General features: G+C 31.9%; 1 protein-coding gene, 1 long non-coding RNA gene and 1 pseudogene across 3 annotated transcripts; 1 reads left to right on the forward strand and 2 right to left on the reverse strand.

The window, feature by feature from the left end:
• Positions 1-1,664: 1,664 nt before the first annotated feature.
• Positions 1,665-18,904, forward strand: LOC136062464 (uncharacterized). Of its 2 annotated transcripts, XR_010624189.1 has the most exons (5): positions 1,665-1,964; positions 2,343-2,444; positions 2,782-2,857; positions 18,267-18,326; positions 18,475-18,904. It is a non-coding gene; the product is annotated as an uncharacterized LOC136062464 (long non-coding RNA). The 2 variants fall into 2 exon arrangements; XR_010624188.1 differs by having other exon boundaries at positions 1,665-2,444.
• LOC111992252 (G-type lectin S-receptor-like serine/threonine-protein kinase At4g27290) lies at positions 3,143-7,477 on the reverse strand. Its single transcript, XM_024024114.2, has 7 exons — positions 5,948-7,477; positions 5,032-5,166; positions 4,723-4,868; positions 4,443-4,653; positions 4,107-4,344; positions 3,877-4,027; positions 3,143-3,643 (listed from the first exon to the last, which is right to left on the reverse strand). The coding sequence occupies exons 1-7, from the start codon at positions 7,314-7,316 to the stop codon at positions 3,335-3,337; spliced, it is 2,559 nt and encodes an 852-aa protein (XP_023879882.1). The 5' UTR covers positions 7,317-7,477; the 3' UTR covers positions 3,143-3,334.
• Positions 16,776-18,501, reverse strand: LOC111992250 (G-type lectin S-receptor-like serine/threonine-protein kinase At4g27290; annotated as a pseudogene).
• Positions 18,905-26,847: the final 7,943 nt, after the last annotated feature.

Raw genomic sequence — 26,847 nt, forward strand, 5'->3', positions numbered from 1 at the left:
AAAAAAAAAAAAAAAAAAAAGACCAACTCAAGAGTCAAAAACTACTTCTAGGACAAGAAAAATTTTAAAATATGAATTAAGAAGATGGAGCTTCAAAGCATTCAGCAATAGTGTGGAAAAATATCATAAAATACTATATAACAAAACAAGTATTGTATATGGGTCTTAAAAAAATAAAAATTATTTTCATTTTTTTTTCAAAGCATCCGCAAATCACGCGAGACATTATCTAGTTAATTAAAATACAAATAAAGGTTTTAAATTTGTAAATAAAGCCTACTGTTAGTAATTTACCAAGTCATCCTGAACATTATTGAGTGTTATTTGTCTCATTCCCAAAGTTAGTTTAAATGGTTTTTTTTTTTTTTAATTAATTTTTTAAAGGCAACATAACGTCTTTGGTAAATGTTCCAGGTGACATCAATATAATTATTTAATATCATGGGTTGCCACAATAAAATTTTCTATCGAGTACTAACTACTAAGTGAAAAATTAATTTTTGATACAATATTAAGGTTGAAAATAATCTTATATATCTCAAAAAAAAAAAAATCATCTTATAAAATTTATAGTAAATTGCAAATTACACTCCTAAAGTTTTGGAGTGTTTAAATTTTACACTCTAAAATTTCAAAAATTTAGATTTTACCTATCGAAGTTTAAGACGTTTGAATTTTACACCCCAAATTATGAAACTTTAGGATTTAAACACTCCCAAACTTTAGAGAGTAAAATTCAAACACCTCAAAAATATAGGGGGTAAAATCCAAATTTTAAAATATCATGGTGTAAAATCCAAACACTCCAAACGTTAGGGGGTAAAATCTAAATTTTAAAATTTTAAGGTGTAAAATCTAATCACCTCCAAATTTTTGGATTGTAATTTGCAATTTACCATAAAATTTAAAGTTTCTTGACTATTTTAAAATATTAGACAAATGTTAGGGATCAAAATGGTAAATATATCCAACTATTGTATGTAGTTTTGGTAATGACATGTGAGTTTAAAAAAAAAAAGAAAAAGAGGTAAATATATTAATTAAAAAAAATATAAAAAATTTGTGTTTTTGCTGAATAATAAAAAATTCAATTCATATGTGAAATGCGAAACGAAGCCAATCTATTCTCTCTCTACCCAAAGTAAATAAATAAATAAAACTATTCATTTCATATGTGAAATGCAAAACTTAACCAATTTATTCTCTCTCCACCCAAACTAAATAAATAAATAAAATTTGGCTCATTACATGTGCTTCGTACAAGTGATGAGGCTTTTTTTTAATGGTCCTATTTTGTAGCCAAAAAAAAAATTGTTTTTATTTTATTTTATATATATAATTTTTATTTTGAGAATCTTTTTTTTTTTTTTTAAAGATTGAGAATTTAATTTATATGTAGATAAAAAAATTTGAAAATCAATAGAAAAGTTACCTTATTTTTTAAGTAATGTTTTAGTGGAAATTAAAGTTGTATTTTTACCTGATTATTTTTTAATTTTGTCTTTACTTAAACATAGAAATTTAAGAGCATTTTTAAATCCAAAAAATGAGAATCTATACAGGAAACCTTGAAATTACATTAATCTGATTAAGATAAAAGGCATGAATGTCTCTACTTAAACATATACATCTAGAGTATTTTTAAACCCAAAAAAAAAAAAAAATGAGAATCTAAATTGAAAAACTCTTAAATAATAGCGTAGATTACGTTAATCTGATTAAGATAAAAGGCGCACGATATTTCTTGATTTGATTTGATAGAAAGTAAGAGTGAGCGTTTTCCAGTCAAAAGTTCTTTTTTTTTTTTTTTTTTTTTTGGAGAACTATAATCGAGTAGTTCTACTTCTATCCTATTTTCTTTTTCATTTTTCATTTTTAAGTTGCAGAAGGAACCGGTATTTGGACCAATTAGAAAGCCGAGGCGTACTGATTTTTGGTTTATAAATTTGAATCATGAAGTTTTTGTGAGTTTTTAATCTCACTGGTAAAAAGTGCAAATTGGGGTTACTCATTTGTTCTTAGCAAAAAAGGAAAAAGAAGAAGTTGATTACTGAGAAAAGAAATGGATTTCTTTCACTTTAGCTGCTGCATTGTGTTCTGATCGGTAGCAACCAGAAAATTTTTATAGAAAAACTGCATATTGATTCAAAGTTTAAACAAAGAAATTTTCTCTTGAATTGTTGATTTCGTAGACTTTCGTATAATTTATTCTTTCTTTTGTGTGTTGTTATTGTGCCTTATATTTTGGATTTTGATGTCTGTTTTCTTATTAAACGTCTATGCATTGTACGTGTTTGTGAAAATGCGTGTTAGAATTATGTGATTTGTTTTTGCATGCTTAGAGTTCATTGGAGTTTCTTTGCATTCCATTTGCTAGAAGATGCCCAATGCACGCCCCGGAGGGACATTAACTGTTGAGACAATTGCTGTTGTTGTGAGCTTGGGTAAGGATTCAATTCCATCCTTTTTACTTATCTCCCTTTCAGTTTTGTTTTCTTAATACTCATTCATTATTACTACAAATAATTACAAACTGGATTCCAGATTTCTGTGACTAACCAAATGGATAAATAATATATCAATGATATGAAATAAGAGAATCCAATTAGATTTACCTCTCGGTTAACTTTTCATGGCTACTAATTTTGTTTCTTAATTTTGGGATTGTTGTAGGCAAATACATGCCTTTTGTTTCCCTTTATTAGAATTTTGTTTTGATTATATGTAACTATTGGGAAATTAATGCTCGGGCTGTGTGCTCCGTCTATTTGATGTTTTTAGATACGAGTTTTTGCGTACATATAGAGGGTGGATTGATCAAGCAAAAGATGGAAGGGAGATATGGCTACATTTAATGGTAATTTTCTATAGTGTTAGCAATCACATTGCTATCTTCATATTGACATGCTTGTTTACCTTCACAGCTTTCTGTGTTTATCAATTTCTTTTGTATTTTGTTCTCTTTTATTTTCTTTTGAGGCACCTTTTGATTTCTTCAACCGTTTTTCTTTTAGTTGGCTTTGTCTTGGGCATCCTGTTCTCTGGCTTTAGCCATTAGGTAGAGACCTAAAGGAACCAACTTTATTTATTTCAACAAGAGAAATAAAATTAAAATACCGGATAGAATGTTCAATTTGAGTGATTAAGAGTTAATTTATATCATATATTAAAGAAGGAATTAATGAATTTAGTACCAACACAGGATAGAACGTTCAGTTTGAGACATGGTATATAGTTCCATATAAAGTCTAATTAGATAGCTGAGAAACATTAGATAAAGAGCTCCCTTGCTATAAACTAAAGTGGTTTTAATCTTGAACAATGTGATGACATTTTACCGTCCCATTAACAATGTGATGCTAATTTCATTGGTTGAACATGGTTCAAGCTTTGTTGATGACGAATCTTCTTCAGGTAGAGCCTTTTCCATATAGAAACCTGGCTGTCTGGGTTTCGGCAATAAACTCTCACTGCTTAACATCAGAACCACAGATGACATATCTGGCCTATCTTCCGGTCTTTGTTGCACACACAACAAGCCCACATGAATGCATCGAAGCACTTGATCAGATAAGGTGCACTTGGTGCCTAAAGATTTATCGATCAATTCCATTGCCTTATCTTCAATCCATAATCTCCAGGCCTTAAACAGGTCAAAAACATAAATATCAGTGGTTGATTTGGACTTCTATTTCATTCCTAATTTGGACTTCTTTTTATCCCATGACTATTTTGCTGGGTTATAAGAATAACCAGGGCATTGTATATGATTGATAATGCTGGTCATTGGAAGATTTGATTAGATGGACTACATGATTTAAAAATGAAACTCTGATCAACACAGTAAATTAGTAGAATAAAACTCTTCATGCTTACATGTCCAAGAAGATTGAGGTGGTCGTCTGAGTGACAAAATCCCTGGTTCCTTTTCCCACTTACTATCTCTAACACTAAAACTCCAAAGCTAAAGACGTCAGACTTGATTGAGAACTTTCCATGCCCCGCATACTCAGGAGACATATAACCACTACAAAAATCATCACAAATTAATAGAAGCTTAAAAAATAAAGTAGTGTTGGTAATATAAGAAGTTAAAGTGTACTTACTATGTTCCAACAATTCTTTTGGTTTTGTCCTCAGTTTGATCTCCCCCAAATGTTCTAGCCAAGCCAAAGTCTGAAATTTTTGGATTCATGCTATCATCTAGCAGAATGTTGCTTGCTTTGAGATCTCTATGGATAATTCTGAGTCTAGAGTCTTGATGAAGATAGAGAAGTCCCCTGGCAATGCCACAAATAATGCGGATGCGGTTATGCCAATCTAGTAATGTGCTTCTCGTATGATCTGACCAATTTTAGGTTCATGTTAGTGCAATTTCAATGACGGAAGATGATTATACTTAACATGAATGTAGTGGAGTACGAAAGATCAAATAATCTAACCAAAAATAAAGGTGTCCAAGCTTTTGTTAGGCATGTATTCATAGATTAACATTTTCTCATTTCCTTGAATGCAACAACCAAGAAGCTTCACAAGATTGCGGTGTTGTAGTTTAGCAATTGAAAAAACTTCATTTTTGAACTCGTCCAATCCTTGTCCTGAATTCTTAGATAGCCTCTTTATAGCTACCACTTGTCCCCCCTTCAGTGTACCCTAAGGATCAAAAGATTAGGAAATTTTTTGAAAGAAGATAGCTTAATTAGTTAGGATGCTTTTGTTTACCCTATATACAGGTCCAAAACCACCTTCTCCCAACTTGTTGTTGCTTGAAAAGTTACAGGTGGCATTAGCTATGTCCGTCATATCAAATATGGGTAACTCCATATCTTCATTCCCACCTTCATTGTTGTAATCTTTCCTTGTGATTCCTGAAATATTAGGAGATGGATTGGCATGAATAACTTGATTGGTATTATTGAATTGACTATCCACCTAATCTGTTGTATTTCTGAGACCTTCAATTTAATATTTCTTTGTTGTAAATCTATTATCATGCATCAGAAATTACCAATCCATTTTGTATAGCTTTACCTTTGAAACTCAGTTTCTTCTTCCACACATACGAGATCACTCCAAGTATAAGAATTCCCATTACTAGTGTTGAAGAGGCGAATATGATTGCTTCTCGTCGTATCCTGCTGGAGTGCCTGTTTTTCGTAATATTATCTGAAAATGAGAAGTAAAGTATAAATGAACATATATGTGGCTATTGTTACTAGCTTCATAGATACCTACAGCTTGCCCAGTCTAATTCATAAATAAGAATTTATCTTGACCTTAAATAGGAATGATAAATGGTACAAATAAGGTGGATAAAGCAGTAGGGTGCAACACCATGACATCCTAGTTCCCATGGCACAAAAATCACCATAGTTTCTACTTTTCACACTTTATTTCAGTTCTCTAGCTTGTAGTTGTGTCAGACTTCTCCAACTAAACATTTTACAGAGTTTGTTTATGTTTTACAATGTTCTTTCATATCTCCCACTTGCTCCCTCTTCACCCCGGAAACATACAAAGAAAAATGTCTGAGTAAACATATGCTAACTTTTTTGAAAATCACTAATAGTCTGTCGACTAAAATCAGAGGACATTACAATCCAAGCTATTAAGAGGGAAGTTAGAGCTGGTTGGTGTTTGAAGGTAACCATAGTAACTCAAGTTTAAACAGATTCTTATGCTTTAAATGGAAATCCCTTTCTCTGTATTTAGCAAGAATGTTAATTTGTGATTGCATGGGTTAGGCCTGATAGTTTGTTTTGAATTATGACAAAATGGAGGTTTAGTTTGTGCTTGGTTTGTGCTTTTATCTTTGAGTCAATTCACTGATTCATCCAAAAAAGAAAAGCAACAATTGAAAACCAAGCAATATAGGTGTTTTATTTGTCCTCAATTTATTATAAAAGAGCAAAATCCAAGGAGAACAGATAACGGAAGTAAAAAGTACCTAGTTCGGAGTTGGCCAGCCTTATATATAGGTCTTGCCCATCCTGGGAGAATACTTTCATATCATTCAAGATACCAAACCAAAGCAAGCAGCCACTTCCTTCTCCGCTGATATCTAAATTTGAATATGCCGTGCAAGAACAGTTTTTCAAACACAATCCCTCGCATTCCTTGAGGCTCATGGTCCTATTAAACCAGGAAGAAGATGTGTCAGGCAATTTCAAATTCGTGTATTTCAGGAAACCATCTCCATTGCATTCCAATTGAGTCCTTCGAACACAACCATCAGACCAATCTACTGAATTCCAATCTTTTGGAGATCTGGACACAAATCCTTCCAAGCATGCACATACTGGAGAGGCATTGGCATTACAGATAACATTTGCACCACAGTAGGCATAATTTTCACACTGATCTACCTGGGATGTAGAGTAGGTCTCCCAGCTGTGAGTCTGATCCCTCCACACAAGGCGTCCCATGACACCTGATGGGTAAATTACAAATCTTGAAAAGACTGAACTTTCTATGAGTGTGTACTCATAATATACCTCATTCCCATTCAACACAAATTCATACTTAAATATTGGATTCGGTTTTAACCGAGGATTTCCAGTAAAAGAAAGGCCATTCCATGGCCCTGCTCTATCCTTTATTTTATCTTCCTTCATAGCAACTAGCTGTGGAAGCCCATGAGTATCTATCCGTAAGGAAAACTCACCTTTAGCAGGATCTTCTGTGCTCTTCCAAGATGTTAAAAACCTGTCCTGACCTGTTACAAAGTTCTTTCCCATCTTCATTCCTGGCATCAGTGTGTCGCAAGGATAATCAAAGCTCTGCCACAAAAAGTTCTCCAAGTTATTGCCACTTCCATCTTTCACAACAAGATTTCCTGAATCCAAAAGCTGTACGACTGGACTGTCTGCAGCTCTTGATGTCTTTGATGACCAAACAATACTGGTGTTGTTGAGAAGAACAATATCTCCTTTGTCAGTAATCTTCAAAACTCCTGAGTTATTGTAAAGTGGGGTCTCTCTGTTAGCTACCCAAACAACTGCATCAGTAGATATCCTATACCATATTCCCAAGTATCGGCCTTTCAAATCACCTAGACTGAAGAATCCCAGTTCAAAGCTTCCACCAGAGGAAACTAAAGTCTCACCATCTCTGATGGAATGGCTTGGAGTGAGAGTGTCTAATGTAGCAGAGAATCTTAAGAAGCAGGATAAGAAACAGTACACAAAAAGAGGTTTAAAGACAATCATTGTCTCATAGTATGCCTTTTTCTCCAGAGAAAATAACATATAATACACAAATTTTCTGGCAAGTTGCAAGGCATAGAATATGCACCACTGATTGTTGGCGTATTTCATGCATTATATCACAAAGACAGAAACAGATGATTCAAGGTGATGTGCTTATTTAAGAGCAAGCTGTTATTTGTTGTAATTCGGGGCTTTCGTACCTTCTCATATGTTTACACAATGAGCAGAAGGATAGAAAGAATTTGGCATTTCGGAAACTTTTTTTTTTCTTTTGTCTGAAATGAGATCTAATCTTTCATTAAAATAAACGACAAAATGCGAACAGTTACAAAAGGGACTCTTCAAAAATGGACTTTCAAACAGCGGCACACTTTAGTTGACCTTGAACATTTTGTGATGAAATGGTGACGACTTTAGAGAATAATATGTAAATGGGGAATATGAACGTAGACCAGAGGTTCCTGGATTATCAAGCGAGAAAGGAATGCAAAATTTTAAAATACAATTGAAAGGGATGTGTCATGAATCAGTTCATTTGAGTATACATTTTCCAACTACAGGTCTACAACAGTCCAACTTGCTATAATGAGGTTTCCTGCAAGACCCACCCATCACGTTGAATTGAATCTTTTTTTTTTTTTTTTTTTTTAATCCCAATCCAAATTGTCAGGCCGTTCAAGTAACCCGATTGGCTGATTATTATGACATGTTTTTTAAGATATTGAGAAAAGTCTTCTAGGTGACTGGTAAGACTGATTGGTATCTCTTCTGACCATATCTTTCACACTTTCTAAAAGCTTATTGAATTTTGCAAAGAAAATAAAAATAAGTGGAGTGTTCTGTTGGCATTTTTTGAACCATTTTAAAATATGGGAACAAATGTTAGGAATCAAAATGGTAATTATACCATTTAAATATTTAATAATTCATCTCACCTATAAAATGAAACAAATCTATTCCCCACACCTTAATCTGATTAAGAAAAAAGGGGCATTTTTTTTTTCATGATTTGATTGAATAGTATTAAAATTAAAAATTAAATTATAGAACTACTCGATCGGAGTTCCTCCTATTATTTTTAATTTTTATTTCTTAAATCAAGTTGGAGAAAGAAGCTATATTTAGGCCAAAAAGTTGAGGCCCGAGGCTTATTGGTTTTTGGTTTTGGAATTTGAGTCATGAAGTTTTTGCGAGTTTTTATTCTCACTTGTAAAGAGTGCAAATTGGAGTTACTGATTTGGTTAGTCAATTGTTCTCAGCAGAAAAGGAAAGCAAAAAAGAAAGAAAGAAAAGTTAATTACTGAAAAATGAACTGGAATTCTTTCACTTTAGCTGCTTCATTATCTTCTGATTGGTAGCAACCAGAAAATTCTACAGAAAAACTTCATATTGATTCAAAGTTTAAACAAAGCAGTTTTGTTTTGAATTGCTGATTCCGTAAGGGTATAAATGTGTTTATATGTAGAGTGAAAAAAAAAATTGTGTTTTAACAGACTTTGGTGTTTCTTTCTTACTTAAAAAAAAAAATAATAATAATAATAAAAGAGAGACTTTGGTGTAAATTTACTCTTTCTTCCTCAAGTGCATGTTGTTATTGTCTTATATTTTGGATTTTCATGTTTGCTTCTTATTAAAAACTGTATGATATATCTCCCATTAGATTTGCCTCTCAAATAGTTTATCATGGTTATTAGGAAAAGACTTTTAAGTGAGTAATGTGCATTGCATATGACAAGGACGAATGTCATCTTCCTATTGGTAATTGGAGCTCAAAGCTCCAAACATGTTTGGAGCATGTTTGGAGCTAGACTTTATACTTAATTTTATTTCTTAATTTTGGATATAATGTAAGAAAACATATCCTTTTTGTTTTCCTTTATTAGAACTAGTATGTAATCTCGTGCTACCGCACGAGATTGGTTAATTGTAATGATGCTATTGGCTAATTTTTTTGTTTTTGTTTTTTTTTTTTTTTTGGGTTTATCACACGGATGATAGAATTAAATCAAACAATGAAAAATATATATTGCATTTTATTATTTAAGTAATGGTATTGGATTTTTTTTTTTTTTTTTTTTTTTTGTTTATCATACATAGGATAGCATTAGATAAAACAATGAATAAAAAAAAAATATTGCATTTTATTATTTAAGTGATGCTACAGTGAAGAAAAAAGAGAATATTGCATTTTATTATTTAAAATATATAAAGGGACATTAAAAATAAAAACTGATCATTGAGCTTGGAATCTTCTTGGAAGCGCCAATGAAGCGCTAATGTATGAGAGTGTGAAGTAAGGAAGAGTGAGATTGAACATTGTGTTTGAACCCGGCCTTACTCTAAGAAATTCGTAAGGAGGAGGAGAGGGTAGTGTGTGGATTTAGTTGATAGAGGTTGAGAGAGGAGGAGACATGGGATGACGATATGGAATTAGGAGGAGATGATATTTTACTTTTATAGTCTTTCTTGTTGGACTCCTTGGTTCTGGTTGTGGGATTAGAAGAGCTCCGACTCTATTGAGATCATCCATAAAAGTATGTAGGTGAGATGTTCTTACTTAGGTCAATGAGTATTATCATTGTGATTTTCTTGGCTTCCATATTAAATGTTAATGCATCATTTATTTGAGCACAAAAATTAGAAAATTTAGATAAGATACATGACACAAAATTAGAGTCCAATTTATAATCTCCATAAAAGTGTGTAGATAATATGTTCTTGCTTAGACTAATGAGCATTATCATTGTGATTTTCTTGGCTTCTGTGTTAAATGTTAATACATCATTTATTTAGGCACAAAAATTAGAAAATTTAGATAAGGTACATGACACAAAATTGGAGTCAAATTTATAATCTAATTAGATTTTTTTTTTTTTTTGGTTAGGACAAGTGGCACAAAATTAAGAATCCAATTAAAATCTAATTGGATTTTCTCTCTGCTTCACCTATTATTATATATATAGATTTGTTTTGATTATTTATAATTATCAGGAAATTAATTCTTGGGCTATGTTCTCCTTCTATTTGATGTTTCTAGATATGGGTTTTTGCATGCGTATAAAGGGCAAATTGATCGAGCAAAAGTTTGAAGGGAGGTTCTGTTATGTGGTATCTAATTTTGCATTTAGCATTTTTTTTTTTACCTTTTTTTGTTAAATTTTTTTTACTGTTACCCAAAATATTACATTAACTTATTTTTTCTATTATTTTATTAATGTCTAATTAATTACATGAGCTTACACCATACCTTTCTCTCTTCTTCATGACTTTTAGCATACCCACTGTTTTAGTATTAAAAACAAAAGCAAAAAATAATAATTCTAATACAAAATATGCTTATGGAGGAATATTGGAGAAATTATTAATATTTTTTGTTACATTGTTGCATTTTCTTTCATACGTGGTTTGTTTCTCTATTTTTAATCTTTAACTCATTGTTGTGATAAAGAACGCTTTGCCATTGACTCATTATATAGTTCGAGTAGGTTGATCTTTATGATACGTTGCTACTAATTTAATTTTTAATATCTCAAAATGTATATGTTTTATTTGCTCTAATTATTAAACTAGTTTATTTTTTCTTTATAATATATGTACGACATTCTCCAAAACGCTCTTATATAAAACATCACAACATTATTCATGCATTGCACGAGCAACTTAATAATTTTCTATAATAATGGCAAGCACTTTGCTATCTTGATAATCATGTGCTTATAACCTTAACAGTTTTCTTTGTTTCTCAATTTATTTTCGTATTTTGTTATCTTTTATTTTCTTCGAGGTGCTTTCCATCTCTTCTCCAGTTCTGGTTTTAGTTGGCTTTGTCTTGAGCATCCTTGTAGTTGTGGCTTTAGCCATTAGGTTAACTAGTCGCATACCGCGCGTTGCGCGTGATAATTTTTTTAGGATGGTCACATTAAATATTTTATTAATAGTATAATTTTATTTATTAACCATTGGTTTTTCGTTAGTTTTCAAGTTAATAAAAACCTTAAATATACCTTTTTTTACCTTCACACACACACACACACACATATGTATATATAGTGAATCTTTACACATACTTTTAAGAAAACTTTGTATATTCCACTTTTTTGGATGCGCAAAATTATAGATTACTACTTCATAATGATAGTGGCTAATTAATTTTAAATATATTTTTTAGTGATCTCATTTGTAAAGCTTCTTACTATTATCATATATTTACTAACTGATGATTTGCATAACAAAGACAATAAATGAGAGATAGCATTGTTCATTAGATTTTCGAAAGCAATAGTGTATGAAAATTATATATATATATATATATATATATATTATAAATAAGGTTAAATGAAATGTCAAAAAATGGATTTTTAAATTTTCCAACTTTATTTCTTATGTAATTTCTACTACTATCAAAGAACATCTCTTTTTTAGTTATGATTAATATGGTTTCTATAGTTAGAGTTTGATTAGTTTTAAATTTAAATTTAGTGCTATGATTGTATTTAATTTTTTATTGTTGATTTAATTTTTTAAGTGAATTTAACGGTTTATGTTACTGCATTGTAAAGTTTTTAATATTCTCCATACGATAATCTCTATTTTATTTTTTACTTCTCCTCACAACCTCTTTGTTTTCCAATCAATGATTACTAATTGACGTTTGGTTTTTTTCTTTATCTACTCTTTATTAGTTTGTAGTGGTTTTTTTATACCTTCTCCCTCTCTCTCTCTCTCTCTCTCTCCATTGGCAACTTATCATTTTCCAAAATTTGATGATGATTCTATGACATTAAATATGAACTATTAGGTTTTTTTTATTTTTTTTATTTTTAATTTAGTGTTTCTAACTTGATTTGTTTTGTATTTCATTCTTCCTTTGATGCATTGGGTGTGAGAATGAGTGTTTTCCTAGCATTACTCCACTTAATGTGGACAATTTTATTTATTTAATTTAGGCAAAATATTATATTTAAAATTTCTTAAAATAAAAAAGAGTGGAAATATAAATAATTTAATGATATATATATGGGGGATGTGGCTGAATTTTAATATTAAATAAAATGATATGAGAAAAAAAATACATAACAATAAACACTAACTTATCCAAATAATTCTATGTAATATAATAATAGTACATTCTTATATACTATTTAAAATTATTTATAATGCAATATGATAATATTTAACAATCAAAATCATTAAAAAAAATTAAAAAAAAAAAACTTAAAACACAAAACTAAATCCCATCAACTAAAATAGAGTTCTAAAGAATACAAAACTTTATCAAGCTAAAATAGAGATGCAAGAAAAATAAAAATAAAAATAAAAATCCACCAAAAAATTGAGAGAGAAAGAGTGGGAAATAACCACTTTTTTAGTGAGAGAAAATTATATAAAGATTGGAAGAGTGAATGACAAATTTATACCAAGCGGATGATAATAAAAAGAAACAAAATGAAGAAAGATAAAAGGAAAGAGGAAGTGTGATATCAAGTAGAGTATTTGGGGAGATGAAAAGGTAAAGAGAAGGAGAAAAGTTGGAGAAAGTGTAAATGTTAAAAAAAAAAATGAGCACAATTTTATTTTATTTGAATTTAAGTAAAATATTACATTTTTTATTTTTTTTAAACAAAAAGAGAGAGAAAATATAAATAATTTAATGATAAGGAGGATGTGGTTGAATTTCAATATTGAGTAAAATAGAAGAAAAGAAAAAAATAAGAAAAATTAAAAGATATAACAATAAACACTAAATTATCCAAAGAATGCTATGTAATGGAATGCTATTTTATTTTTATCTACTATCTTTAATTTTTTATAATATAATTGGATAAAATTTAACAATCAAAGAGAAAAATAATAATAATAATAACTTAAAATACAAAACTAAATCGTATCAACTAAAATTAGAGTTTTTAAAAACACAAAAAATTTATCAACCTAAAGCGAAGATGCAATAAAAAAATAAAAATCTACCAAAAACTTGAGAGAGAGAGAGAGAGAGAGAGAGAGAGAGAGAGAGAGAGAGAGAGAGAGAGAGCCTTTTTGTGAGAGAAAACTATGTAAAGAATGGAAAAGAGTGACAAATTTATAGTAAGAGGAAAGAGATAAAAAGAGACAAATAAAGGAAGACGAAGGAAAAGATGAATAGTAATATTAAAGTAGAGGGTAATGGGAAGATAAAAAGGTAAGGGAAGAAGAAAGGTTGAAGAAAGTGTAAATATTTAAAAAATAAGTGAATGTAAAAAAAATTATAAGAAAATTGGAAATGAAAAAGAAATATATATAGATGTTAAAACCGACAAAAATAAATATGTAAAGTCAATAATCTATTTTTATATATATATATATATATATATATATTTTTTTTTTAAAATAGAAATAAATAATAATTATGTGACGAATGACGTGGCGATGAGATGGCACAACAGAAGCTCAGTAGTAACAAATATCATGCTTCAGCTTTTAGTAATATATAGATATAGATATAGATTAGATAGAGACCTAAAAAAGTGAACTTAAATTGTTTCAACTTGAAACAAATAAAATTAAGTTATACATTTATGTAAAGTTTTCCCATGCATTGTACTAGTTTGCGACAATTTACCCCCCTTTTTTTTTCTCCCCTTCATAAAGAAGCTTTTTAAGGGTATTGCTTTCAACTCTCAAAATCCAAGATCCCCAAAAATAATAAAAATCATAATAGCATGGCTTTTATGGTCATATACGGTACATCAAACTATCAAATTCCATTATTTGATAATTCTCTAATCTATCGCCATCGATGATTCAGGCTTTGGATCAAGATGGCCCCAGGCACAAACTGGATTGTAGCTCTTTGGTTTGCAGTAAATAAAGTATTTATTCAGCAAAAAAAAAATAAAGAATTCCACTATTTAAAGTCATTTCTACTAGTTTAGATGTAATATTATAGCATGCATATAGAAGGAATTAATAGAAAAAAGTACCCACACATAATAGAAGGTTCAGTTTGAAAGACATGATCCAGTTGCGCATGTAAAGTCTAATTAGATTGATGAGAAACATTAGAGTAAGAGTTCCCTTGCTATAAACTAAAGCTGTTTAGTCTTGAACAATGTGATGACATTTTACCGTCCCTTTTCTAATGTGATAGTAATTTCATTGACTGAACATGGTTCATGCTTTGTTGGTAGAGCCTTTTCCATATAGAAACCTGGCTGACTAGGCTTAGGCAATGAAATCTCACTTCTTAACATTAGAATCACAGACGACATATCTGGTCTATCTCCTGGTCTTTGTTGCACACATAACAATCCCACATGAATGCATTGTAGAACTTGATCAGATAAAGTGCACATGTCGCATAATGATTTATCGATCATTCCATTGCCTTGTCTTCCATCCATAATCTCCAGGCCTTAAACAGGTCAAACCATATATATCAGTGGTTGATTTGGACTTCTATTTCATTTCTAATTAGGAATACTTTTTATCCATGACTATTTTTCTGGATTATAAGAATAACCTGGGAATTGTATATGATTGATAAAGCATGTCATTGGACAGTTTGCTTAGAGGGACTACATGACTTAAAACTGAAACTTCAGTCAACAAAGTAAATTAGTAGAATAAAACTCTTCACGCTTACATAACCAAGAAGATTGAGGTGGTCATCTGACTGACAGAATCCTTGGTTCCTTTTCCTGCTCACTATCTCTAACACAAAGACTCCAAAGCTAAAGACATCGGACTTGATTGAGAACTTTCCGTGCCCCACATACTCAGGAGACATATAACCACTACAAAAAGCCATTGCAAAGTAATAGAAGCTTAAAAAATAAAGTAGTATTGACTGAATAAGAAGTTTAAATGTACTTATTACGTTCCAACAATTCTTTTAGTTTTGGCCTCAGTTTGATCTCTCCCAAATGTTCTAGCCAAGCCAAAGTCTGAAATTTTTAGATTCATATCATCATCTAGCAGGATATTGCTTGCTTTGAGATCTATATGGATAATTCTGAGTCTAGAGTCTTGATGAAGATAGAGAAGTCCCCTGGCAATGCCACAAATGATGTCCATGCGGTTACGCCAATCTAGTAATGTGCTTCTTGTATGATCTCACCAAATTTATGTTACATGTTAGTGCAATTTCATTGAAGAAAGATGACAATACTTAACATGTATGTCATGGAGTGCAAAAGGTAAAATAATCTAACCAAAAATAAAGGTGTCCAAGCTTTTGTTAGGCATATATTCATAGATCAACATTTTCTCATTTCCTTGAATGCAACAACCGAGAAGCTTTACAAGATTGTGGTGTTGTAGTTTAGCAATTGATAGAACTTCATTTTGGAACTCATTCAATCTTTGTCCCGAATTATTAGATAGCCTCTTTACAGCTAGCATTTGCCCCCCATTCAGTGTCCCCTAAAAATCCAAAGATTAGGAAATTTTGCCAAAAAAGATAGCTTAACTAGTTAGGATGTTTTTTTTAACCTTTATATAGAGGTCCAAAACCACCTTCTCCTAACTTCTTGTTGCTTGAAAAGTTACAGGTGGCATTTGCTATGACTATCATATCAAATATGGGTAACTCCATATCTGCATTCCCACCTTCATTGTTGTAATCTTTCCTTGTGATTCCTGAAATATTAGGAGATGGATTGGCATGAATAACTTGAACGGTATTATTGAATCAACTAACCACCTCATCTGATGCATTTCTAAGACCTTCAATGTAATGTTTCTTTGTTTTAAATGTATTATCATGCATCAGAAATTACCAGTCCATGTTTTATAGATTTACCTTTGAAACTAAGTTTCTTCTTCCACACATATGACATCAATCCAATGACTAGTATTGAAGAGGCAACTATGATTCCTGCTTGTCTTATCTTGCTGGAGTCCCTGTTTTTTGTAGTATTATCTGAAAATGGGAAGATAAGAAAATGAACATGTATGTAGCTGTTATTACTAGCTTCATAGATACATGTAGCTTGCCAAGTCTAATTGAAAAAAAAAATTATCTTGACCTTAAATAGGAAAGATAAATGGTACCAATAAGGCGGATAAAGCAGTAGGGTGCAACAACATGAAATCCTAGTTCCTATGGCATAGCAACCACTACTGCACTTTTCAGACTTTATTTCAGTTCTCTAGCTTGCAGTTGTGTCACAATGTTGGTTCGTATCTCCCACTCGCTCCCCCTTCACCCCAAAGACACGCAAATAAGAGTCTGTCAACCCTAATCAGTGAACATTTTAATCCAAGCTATTAATTGGGAAGTTAGAGCTGGTTGGTGTTTAAGGGGAACTATAGTAACTCAATTTTAAAAAGATTCTTAGGCTGTATAGGGGAATCCCTTTCACTGTATTTAGCAAGAAAATTAATTAGTGATTGCAAGGGTTAGCCTGATGGTTAGTTCTGAATTAGGACAAGATGGAAGTTTAGTTTGTCCATAGAAGCTAGATAGTGAGATTGTTATGGTTCTTTTGTGCAAGTACTGTGCATGCCGCCCAGTAACCACTAGTTTGTGCTTGTATTGAGCACTTATCTTTGATCAATTCGGATTCTTCTAAAAAAGAAAACCACCAATTGAAAACCAAACGAATTTGTCCTCAATTCATAATAAAAGAGAACAGTCCAGAGCATAAATAACAGAAGTAAAAAGTATCTTGTTTGTAGTTGGCCAGTCTTACATATAGGTCTTGCCCACCCTGGGAGGACACTTTCATATCATTCAAGATACCGAACCAAAGCACACAGCCACTTCCTTCTCTGCTGATATCTAAATTTGAATACGCCGTGCAAGAACAGTTTTTCAAACACAATCCCTCACATTCCTTGAGGCTCATGGTCCTATTAAACCAGGAAGAAGATGTGTCAAGCAATTTCACATTCGTGTATTTTTGGAAGCTATCTCCATTGCATTTTAATTAAGACCTACGAACACAACCATCAGACCAATCTACTGAATACCATTTTTTTGGAGATTTGGACACAAATCCTTCCAAGCATGCGCATACTGGAGAGCCATTGGCATTGCAGATAGCATCTGCACCACAGTAGGCATAACTTTCACACTGATCTACCTGGGATGTAGCAAAGAGCTCCCAACTGTGTGTCCGATCCATCCACGTGAAGCGTCCTGCAGTCCCTGATGGGTTAAATACAAGTCTTGAAAAGACTGAACTGTTCACGAGTCTGAACTGGTAATATACTTCGTTCTCATTCAACACAAATGTAGACTCATATACTGGATTCGGTATTAACGCAGGACGTCCTGTATAACCAAGGCCATTCCATGACCCTGCTCTATTCTTTATTGTATCTCCCTCATAGAAACTAGCTGTGGAAGCCCATGAGTATCTATTCTTAAGGAAAACTCACCTTTGGCAGGATCTTCAGTGCTCTTCCAAGATGTTAAAAACCAGTCCTGACCTGTTACAAAGTTCTTTCCCATCTTCATTCCTGGAATCAATGTGTTGCAAGGATAATCAAAATTCTGCCACAAAAAGTTCTCCAAGTTATTATCATTTCCATCTTTCACAACAAGATTTCCTGAATCCAAGAGCTGTACAACTGGACTGAATGCAGTTCTTGACGTATTCGATGACCAAACAATACTACTCGTGTTGCTGAGAAGAACAATATCTCCTTCATGGGTAATCTTCAAGACTCCTGAGTTATTGTCAAGTGGAGTCTCCCTATTAGCTACCCAAACAATTGCATCAGTAGACATTCCATACCATATTCCCAAATATCGGCCTTTTGAATTACCTAGACTGAAGAATCCCAGTTTAAAGGTTCTACCAGGGGAAACTAAAGTCTCACCATCTCTAATGGAATGGCTTGGAGTGAGAGTGTCTAATGTAGCAGAGAATCTTAAGAAGCAGGAAAAGAAACAATACACAAAAAGAGGTTTAACGACAATCATTGTCTAAATGTGTGCCTTTATGTTCAGGGAAAGTAACATATAATACAATCCCTTTGCAGCGAATGGAATACGCATCATTGGCGTATTTCATGCATTTCTATCACAATGTAAACTTTCTCTAGGAGAAAATGAGACTTTTCTCTTTACAGGTATCCAAGTACAAGCTAAATGGACTCTAGACAGGCAAAGGCAGAAACAGATAATTCAAGGTGTGCTTATTTAAGAGCAAGCTGTTATTTGTTGTAACTCAGGGCCTTCATCGTATATGTTTACACTAAGCAAACGGATAGAAAGTATTTGGCACTTCGGAACCCTTTTTTTTTTTTTTTTTCGCTGAAATTAGATCTAATCTTTCAGTAAAAATGCAACAAAAGGCGAACTGTTACAAATGGGACCCTTCGAAAATGGACTTTCACTTTCAGACACCTTGGTCCACTCCGGCGAACTTTAGAGTGGGCCTTGAAAATTTTGCTATGCTGTGCAGAAATGTCAAGGTGGAAATGTGGAATTTGAACGTAGACCAGAGGTTCCTGTATTATTTAGTGAGAGAAGTATACAAAATTACTAGTACAATGGATGCGGATGTAAGACCCATCCATCACGTGGAATTGAAAATTGGGTAGCGTTTGTTACATGTTACACTTTATTGAACTAAAATCGTGTCTTTCATTGAAAATTATTCTGTAAGTCGTCAAGCCATTCAGGAAACCTTAATTAGCTAACTATGACACGTTTTTGAAGGTAATGTGAAAAGTCTTCCATGTGACGAGTAAGATTGTAATTGGTATCTCCTCTGACCATATCTTTCACATTTTCTAGAAGCTTATTACATTTTGCAAGGGGGAAAAAAGTGGAGTGCCCTGCAATATCGATATGTGCCTTTCTGGGTGCACTATAATGAATATATCAACTATAATGCACATTGAAAAGAAAATAAGAGATATTTGTTATAGGTTATTTGTACAAAAAAAAAAATAGTTGCTTTGTGATATTGTATTTTATGTAGTTAACAATATTAACTAATAAGCAAAACCTGATAAGCCAAAATAAGAAGACCATAAGATGATCACACAGTATATAATAATTCAAATCTTGAGTTCATATGTTTTGCATTCAAATATGTTCGCAAGCAATCGATGTAGCTTTTGTATTATAACTTTAATGATTTGAATGGAAAAGATAGTTGGATTAAACTAACAAACATTTTATTAATCTCTATGGGAATTTTAAAGAGAACCAATGAAAAAACAGGAACTTGAATTGGAATAGATTTAAAGGTGTGAATCCATCATTTTTTCCCCAATTCAATATTTGTCCCAACTCAATTGAGTATGCTAATAGGTCCAAAGCAATCGCCTCTAGGATACAACTAAACCTAGATTCAACAAGTAGCAATTTTGGAGAATCTTGTGACTTTATCTCTATCAGTGTGCAAAATTTGTAAAAGCTTCAAATACCATAATTGTTTTTGCAAATAACTTTATATGGATGACTAATTATAATTCACTAGTCGTAGAATCATGCAATGCATGGGGAATAGATAACTATTTTGTAATTGTGATATAATGTATAATTTGTTCTCCTAAATTTGTTGAAGATAATTTGCTCTCCCTAAAAATTAAACAATTTCTAAAATTATTTTCCATCTCTCTATCTCTACAAACATATAATTCTATTATTTTTGGGTCTATTTGATTGATATTTATCCATTTTGTGTGTGGTTCATATTCTTTTAAATTATGTTATAGTGCGTTATGTTTTCCCAATTTTTTTCTTTAGAAACTAATTTTTTTAAATTTCAAATATATTTTCCAAATTTCTCATCTCTTAAAGGATATTATCATGATAACCAAAATTCATTACAAAAATACACTTGATATTACACAAATAACCAATAGACATATTCAAATACATAGCCAATATCATGTTTTGATATAAATTCAAATTCTTACTTTCAAAATGACTAAGTATTAACTCAAACAAAAATTAAATCAAAACTATAGGAGGATGAGAGAGGACTTGTGATAGGGAACTCAATTCAATTCAATTGGTCTTCTTCATATTTTAACCAAATTCAATTTCTTCAGATAGCCAAGCATACATCGTCTTAGCATTTCTCACATCCAATTGGTCTTCGTGGATTTTGAGGCTTTGTCCAAACTTGAATAATCTTTCACGCTGGCCTTTTTTTGGTTGTTTATTGCTACCTTATCTAGATTTATACATGTCCTTTGATTTGATTTTCTTTCCATTGACATCAAATTCTGCAATTTTGCAAAGTCTTCCAGCAAAGGCATCCCTATTAATATCTAAATTTGTTACAATACAAAACCAAAAAAAGAGTAGCATATCTTGTACTAAATTATGCATCTACATTCATATCACGACTAATATGAACATACAACAAAACTGGTTTATGCTACGCATATACAAAGAGAATACTTTATCCATAATGGTAAATACACCACACAAATGCACTTAAGAGGTATCCATTAGTGGAAAAAAAAGATCACCCATCTACAATTTACTAGAAAACTGAATATACATTTCTATCTGATTCACCACTTTCTAAACATTGGTTAACAATCACATAAACAATAGTAGTCAAACCTCACTACAATTCTTTTACAGTATTCTTCACCATGACTTTGAGATTTTTTTTAGTTGGTTTATGGGAACCAATTTTGTTGACACTTGAGAGGGACAAAAAGAAAAAAAACTCACTTTAGAGGGACTTCCTAAATTCCCAGAAGTAGGGTAGAGCAATTGCATATATATATATATATATATTGGAATTCTAATAGGGTGGCAATTGAACAGTGCTTGACTAGGGAGAAGGAGAGCCATAGAGTTGAAGCGAGTTTGAATATTTTTTTTTTTTTTTTATACAAGTTAGAAATTCTACTCTAGCCTAATCTAAGTATATATGTGTGTGAAGCTCCCTCCTGGAGACTTGAACCTCGGTCTTTGCCCCCCACACCCCACAAACACTTATACTTATAAAGTGACCACTGCACCAAGGGTGTATGGCGGTAAGAGAGTTTGAATTATTATAAGATTGAGTTTGATGGAATAATAAATGGAAAGTTAAAAAGTTAGGAAATGCTAATTGAGAGAGAGAGAGAGAGAGAAAGAGAGAGAGAGAGAGAGATGAAGTATTGATGTTCACAAATTAGGTTTGATAGAGTATTGTTTTTATTTGATGAAATAATAACTGGGAAATATTAATTTATAAAAGGAAGGAAAAGAAAAAGCATTGTTGGTCAGTAAGTTTACCTAATATCTATATTATACAACTCAGTTTATATAGATCGTACATTCCAACACAAAGAGTTACATTTCAAATGTCATGTTTTACTTCCCATATATAAATATATTTCTGTTATGATCATGGTTGAATGATCATGATAGAGATATATTGTAACAAAGCCACCCATAGTTCCAATAATAAAAAACCTCCCATCAAAATTTAAGCTCTCAAGGTTTTGTTTTAAGTAGGATGCTCCAATATGGTCCAGAATAACATCAATTCCTGCCATTGAACATTTAGTTAGGTTTTTTTTATTTATTTTTTTTTATCACCTAATAAATCATTGCAAAAAAAAAAAAATGAAAAACATCAATCTCAATAAACATTTTAAGTAGGATGCTCCAATATGATCCAAAATAATATCAACTGCTACCATTAAACATTTAGTTAGTTGTTCTTTTGTTTATCACTTAATAATCATTGCAAAAAGAATAATGAAAAACATCAATCGCTATAAACATTGAGGAAAACTAAGGTTTCAATATTAAAGAAAATACCTTTTTCTACTTGTTTATTCCCTCACCCTTTTGACAAAGTCCTCTGTCTTGTAATTGATTCACACATCAGCCCCAAGATCCTTGAAAACATCTAATTTTTAATCACTCCATGCCAATCCAATCTAAAACTATATGAATACTTGGAAACCAAACTTATGCTTTAGAAGAAAAGTGATATTGGACCTGCATTAACAAACACTTGCTCCATAGTATATAGCTATCCAAATTGCAAATGTACCAATACCGCTTGAGCCCCCATGAACATGAAATTTTAATATTCATCAGTTTTGCATTGGAGACACCATGTTGCAACAAACAAAAATGATAGAAATTATCATTTTAAGCTTGTATCATGCATAAATCATCAAACCATTTGTAAATTGGACCAAAAATTACTCTAAATAATCATAAAGGCTCAGAAATTACCCAAAAAAAAAAATTTACCAAAAAATTGTGTGTGTGAGAGAGAGAGAAAGCGAGAAAACCTGTTTTGTGAGGAGAAACTATGCATGGAATGGAAAAGAAAATGACAAATTTATAGTAAGAGAGTAAAAATAAGAAGAGACAAAATAAAGGAAGATAAAGTAGGAAGAATGCAATTAAGGTAAAGAGTAATGAGGAGATGAAAAGGTAAGAGAGGGAGAAAGGTTTGAGAAAGAGTGTGAGGGTCATTTTTTCGGACAGTACCCAGGCCCAAGTAGAAACAAGGATCCTAAGCCCTTTACTTGTTGTTTGGTTCACTGCAGCTAAATGGGGCTGATTACAAACCAAGTTGTGCACAGTCACATAAAGCTCCTCAAGGCAAAAATGCGATTACTCCTAAACAATGAAATACCATTATAAGTGTTTTAGTGTCATGAAATGACATTTTACTCTTACGAAACAAATAAAATAATTATTCATAATATTCACAATGAGAAAGAGATTGAAATAGAGTATTTAAAACTTATCTTTTACTGTGTAAACATTTAAAAGAGTTCATTCACTTGGTACCCCGGGCGTACTGTTGTGGTACCTCGGACGTATTAGGCCTGTAATCCCAAAATGCTGATTTTTTGAACTATACGATCTTTCTCCATGCTTATTATGCAATGGAGTTTTATCCTTTCCCTTTACCTCTATAGGTCCTGTATAAGAACACACTATACAATACACATATCTTTAAATAATTGTTAGTTTCTTAGATTAGGATATGCATTTTAATACATATACATATATGTAAATGAATTTCATGAGAATGACTCAGCCATAAGTGTCCTGACCCTAATTCTCACAGACTTAGTGCTTTTGCACAAGACTTGTAGGATTTGGAACTCAAGTTCAAGTGGCTTTGCTTGGGCATTGCCTTCCAAGATAGTTAGGTGAGAAGGATTTTGTGGGAGAAAGTGATATCTGATGTGTGCATGTTTTGGCATATGTTTCTTTGGAGGCTAAGTGATATTTTGAATGATCTCAAGGATATGAGACAAATTCCTCCACCTTGGCTCTCTTATTTTTGTTTCTTTCTTTCTCTTCCTTGCTGGGCTTTTAAAGCTCTAAGAATATATGTTTTGAACCTCTGAACTCTTCCCCTGAATCCCCATTTTTCTCCCCTCTGAATCCCCTTTCTGCTATGCCTTAGTGTTCTTTTTATAGCAGACTTGGTCTGGTACCTCGAGCAAGGATGTCCCAGGTCTTCTGGGTAAAATCACATCCTTTGGAACCTGAAAAGGTGCATTAGACAAAGGTTTAACTTATTTAGGTAATTATAACTCAAAAGGGGCATTTGGCTTTAGCTATAAATGAAAGATTCCTTCTTGAAAAGTCAAAGGATTGGGTGGGCTGCTCAATGTACTGGATGATAGCTTTAGTTGAAAATAACAATTGAGAGGAGGTGTTATGCACATGGGGGAACTGAGTTTTCCATTAGTTCATGCATTGCAAACAAATATAAAAACCAAGGGAAAACTTTGAGATCCTCCTTTCACTAGAAATCACTTCTCTACCGACCAAACCATTTCTCCCTTACTATTTACTCGGGATCCCATAGGCTTGGACCATGGGTTACAAAGATAACACCTAGTTTTTTGCTGGATTTTTAATGGCTTTTTGCATACATCTTGGTTTTCCCGTGTGTCAGTTAAGGTCATCTTCTCAAGGCTTGAAAAAGACACATCAAGGTCCTAGGGCCTTAATGCTTTTCTTGCTGCATATCCTCTGACTGAGATCCTTACTGCATGTCCTCTAACCTGACCAAGATCCTCTTCTTTTTTCTTTATTATTATTATTATTTATTTCTTTTTTTCCTTCTTTTCGGGATTTTGGGCCTTCATGGTCCTTCTTAGCTTCATGAATTGGGCATTATTTTGTTAAGGCCCCTGGTTTTTCCTTACTTTTCATGGAATGGGCTTTCTTGTGAAATTTTGGTCCTCAACAAAGAGTAAATATTATAAAAAAAAAAAAAAAAAAAAAAAAAAAAAAGAGTGAATTAGTAGTTTTTTTTTAAAAATTATAGGAAAATTGAAAATAAAAAGATGATGAGGTAGACACTGATGTGGCTCAACAGGAGTGTAGTAATAATAAATGCTACGTTTCAGCTTTTAGATATATATAGATATAGATTTCTATAAGACATTATCCATCGTGTGTCTCTCCATTAACCCAGACTCTTAAGATGCCGCTATTATATAGAGACTCTTGAGATGCCAATATTATATAGGATTCTTATAGTCACCGATACTTTATCTCCAAATCTGTCGTGTGTCTCTCCATTAACCCAGACTCTTGAGATACCGCTATTATATGGAATTCTTATAGTCACTGATAGATTGCAACTTCTATAAATTCTCAATTGTTCTCTTTTTTACAAATTGGTCGGTATGGCATTCAATGCAATAGTTTCTTGAGTGTTTTTTTTCTGTTCTTTTGGTCATGGATCAAGTTCATGTACCAAAACCCAATCAAATGAGTGCAAGATATAGACAATGACTCTAGAGCTTGCAAATGAAACTGAAGTAGATGAGAGGTGAACATTGGTAGCCTAGGTCCAAAGAGTATAAACTCAAAATGGGTTATGCTAATTGTATTATTCTTAATTTTTTTTTCCCCATCTCATTACTAGGAAGAAAAAAATGTGGTTCAATTTTGGGATTTCATTATGAACGAGATTGAGTTTTCATGGTCTCAAAACTATTAAAATATATTTTTTTTTCTTTTTTAAAATTGATTTTAGTTAGGCATTTGATCATGTTTGTTATAAATTGTTTTATGGTTGCCCTTCTCTAGACTATAAAAATGTTACTCTCAATATGTTTGCTATAATGTATGATAATTAATTTCAATGTGATGTCTTTATTTTGGTCTTTGTTTTATAGTAAAAGTGTTATTCATTTTCATCAAAGAGAAATTGCTATTGTTCTCTTTTTCCAATCATCTTATATGCTAAACTAAATTTCATTTTTATCTCTGTTTTGTTTGTCAATTCCTCGACAGATGTCTATGATCAAGACTCACAATCACTGGAGGCTTTTTAATCTATTGAAAGTCATACTAATCAATTGGTAACCATTCTTTTCTTAGAACCTTTTGAAGGAAAGAGGAATAAATTTGTTACTTTTCTTGGGTGGTGCTTGATAATTTGCTTTTTATGGTTCAATACACATCAACTATATTAGATTTTCATTTCCTTATACTAATAATTTTTTGTTTATTGTTTAATTTGACTATTTGGTGTCCCAAAAATTGTGGGAAAATGGAAGAGAAAAGAGAGTAGAGTTTGAACCTTAAATTTTTTTTGTGTATGGAACTTGGGATGTAACAGTTTAAATTTTGTTATTTTAATTTTTTAAAGAAAACTCTAATTCTTCAAAGTACATTAGCTTAAGTAGATTGTTGTGTTGTGGCTAGAATTTTTGTGTTTGGGACCTTAGTTGGCCAGTTTGGTTGATGAATAACTTTGGGGATTGTTTGGCTTATGAGAAATTTTTTGGTATTTTAGGAGTGACGAAATTCAAAGAACTGAATTATTTTTAAATTTCATTAGTACCTAGCTTTATGCTAATTGTTGTGTGGATAGAAAAACTAATTGGTTCTTGATTTTTGAATACCTATCTATAATACTGTGTACATGAACAATAATTGGCTTTTTAGTTTTAGATTTTGAATTATGTTATTTTTTCAACGACTTGATTTTCTTTTTAGAATTTTCTCTTCTTGAATATCCAGAAGACTATGTAAATTGGGTTTTGGACAAAGCTTAACAATACTATTTCTTTTGGATTTTACTATTTCTTTCCTTATTAAACACAATATGATATAGCTGATGTGTTCCAATGAAGCCAGAAGCAATTGCTATTCTTGGGGCATAGCAACTAATACAAACTAATAACTTTCCATAGCCATTTGAATTCATAACCTGGAATGTTAATAGACATCTTCTCTGAGGTAAGAACAATTGGCCGAGTTTAGCAAGTTTGCCACCAACTTTGACCATGTTATGGCAATACAAGTGACTCACTTACTTACGATTCATACACGTGCTATTTTGATTTTCTCTAGAAATTCAAAACAATGACAATTGAGTGATTTATATATGGACACATCGATAAATGTTTGTAGTGGACATGAGTGAAATCAATGGCACATTACTATTTGACAATTTGGTCTTTGATGGAAATTGATATAAGTGATGGTCTATTAAATTTGATTATTTTGCTGAAGTAAGGTTTGTTTAATATGTATTTTATTTATTTACCTTATTGTAAATAAGTTTTTGTACATGATGATTCTAACCTATAAAACTTCACTTTATTGTTTTTTTTTTTTTTTTTGTGGTCTTATTCGTTTTTGTTGGCAACTAACTAGACATCACTTTTAGGAATTAAGAATTTAGTAACTGGTACGAAGGTTGCACCTCAAAATTTAGTAGAATTAAAATATGATACA

Source organism: Quercus suber, unplaced genomic scaffold (assembly GCF_002906115.3).
Source record: "Quercus suber isolate HL8 unplaced genomic scaffold, Cork oak 2.0 scaffold_417, whole genome shotgun sequence".
NCBI classification, from domain to species: domain Eukaryota; kingdom Viridiplantae; phylum Streptophyta; class Magnoliopsida; order Fagales; family Fagaceae; genus Quercus; species Quercus suber.

What these genes read in the sequence shown, in the direction of transcription:
- LOC111992252 (XM_024024114.2), bottom strand. Translation starts at nt 7,316, where the DNA reads ATGAAATACGCCAACAATCAGTGGTGCATATTCTATGCCTTGCAACTT. An exon ending in AAAAGAATTGTTGGAACATA is followed by an intron (nt 4,028 to 4,106) that starts GTAAGTACACTT and finishes TGATTTTTGTAG; the next exon opens with TGGTTATATGTCTCCTGAGT. An exon ending in ACCTCAATCTTCTTGGACAT is followed by an intron (nt 3,644 to 3,876) that starts GTAAGCATGAAG and finishes GACCTGTTTAAG; the next exon opens with GCCTGGAGATTATGGATTGA.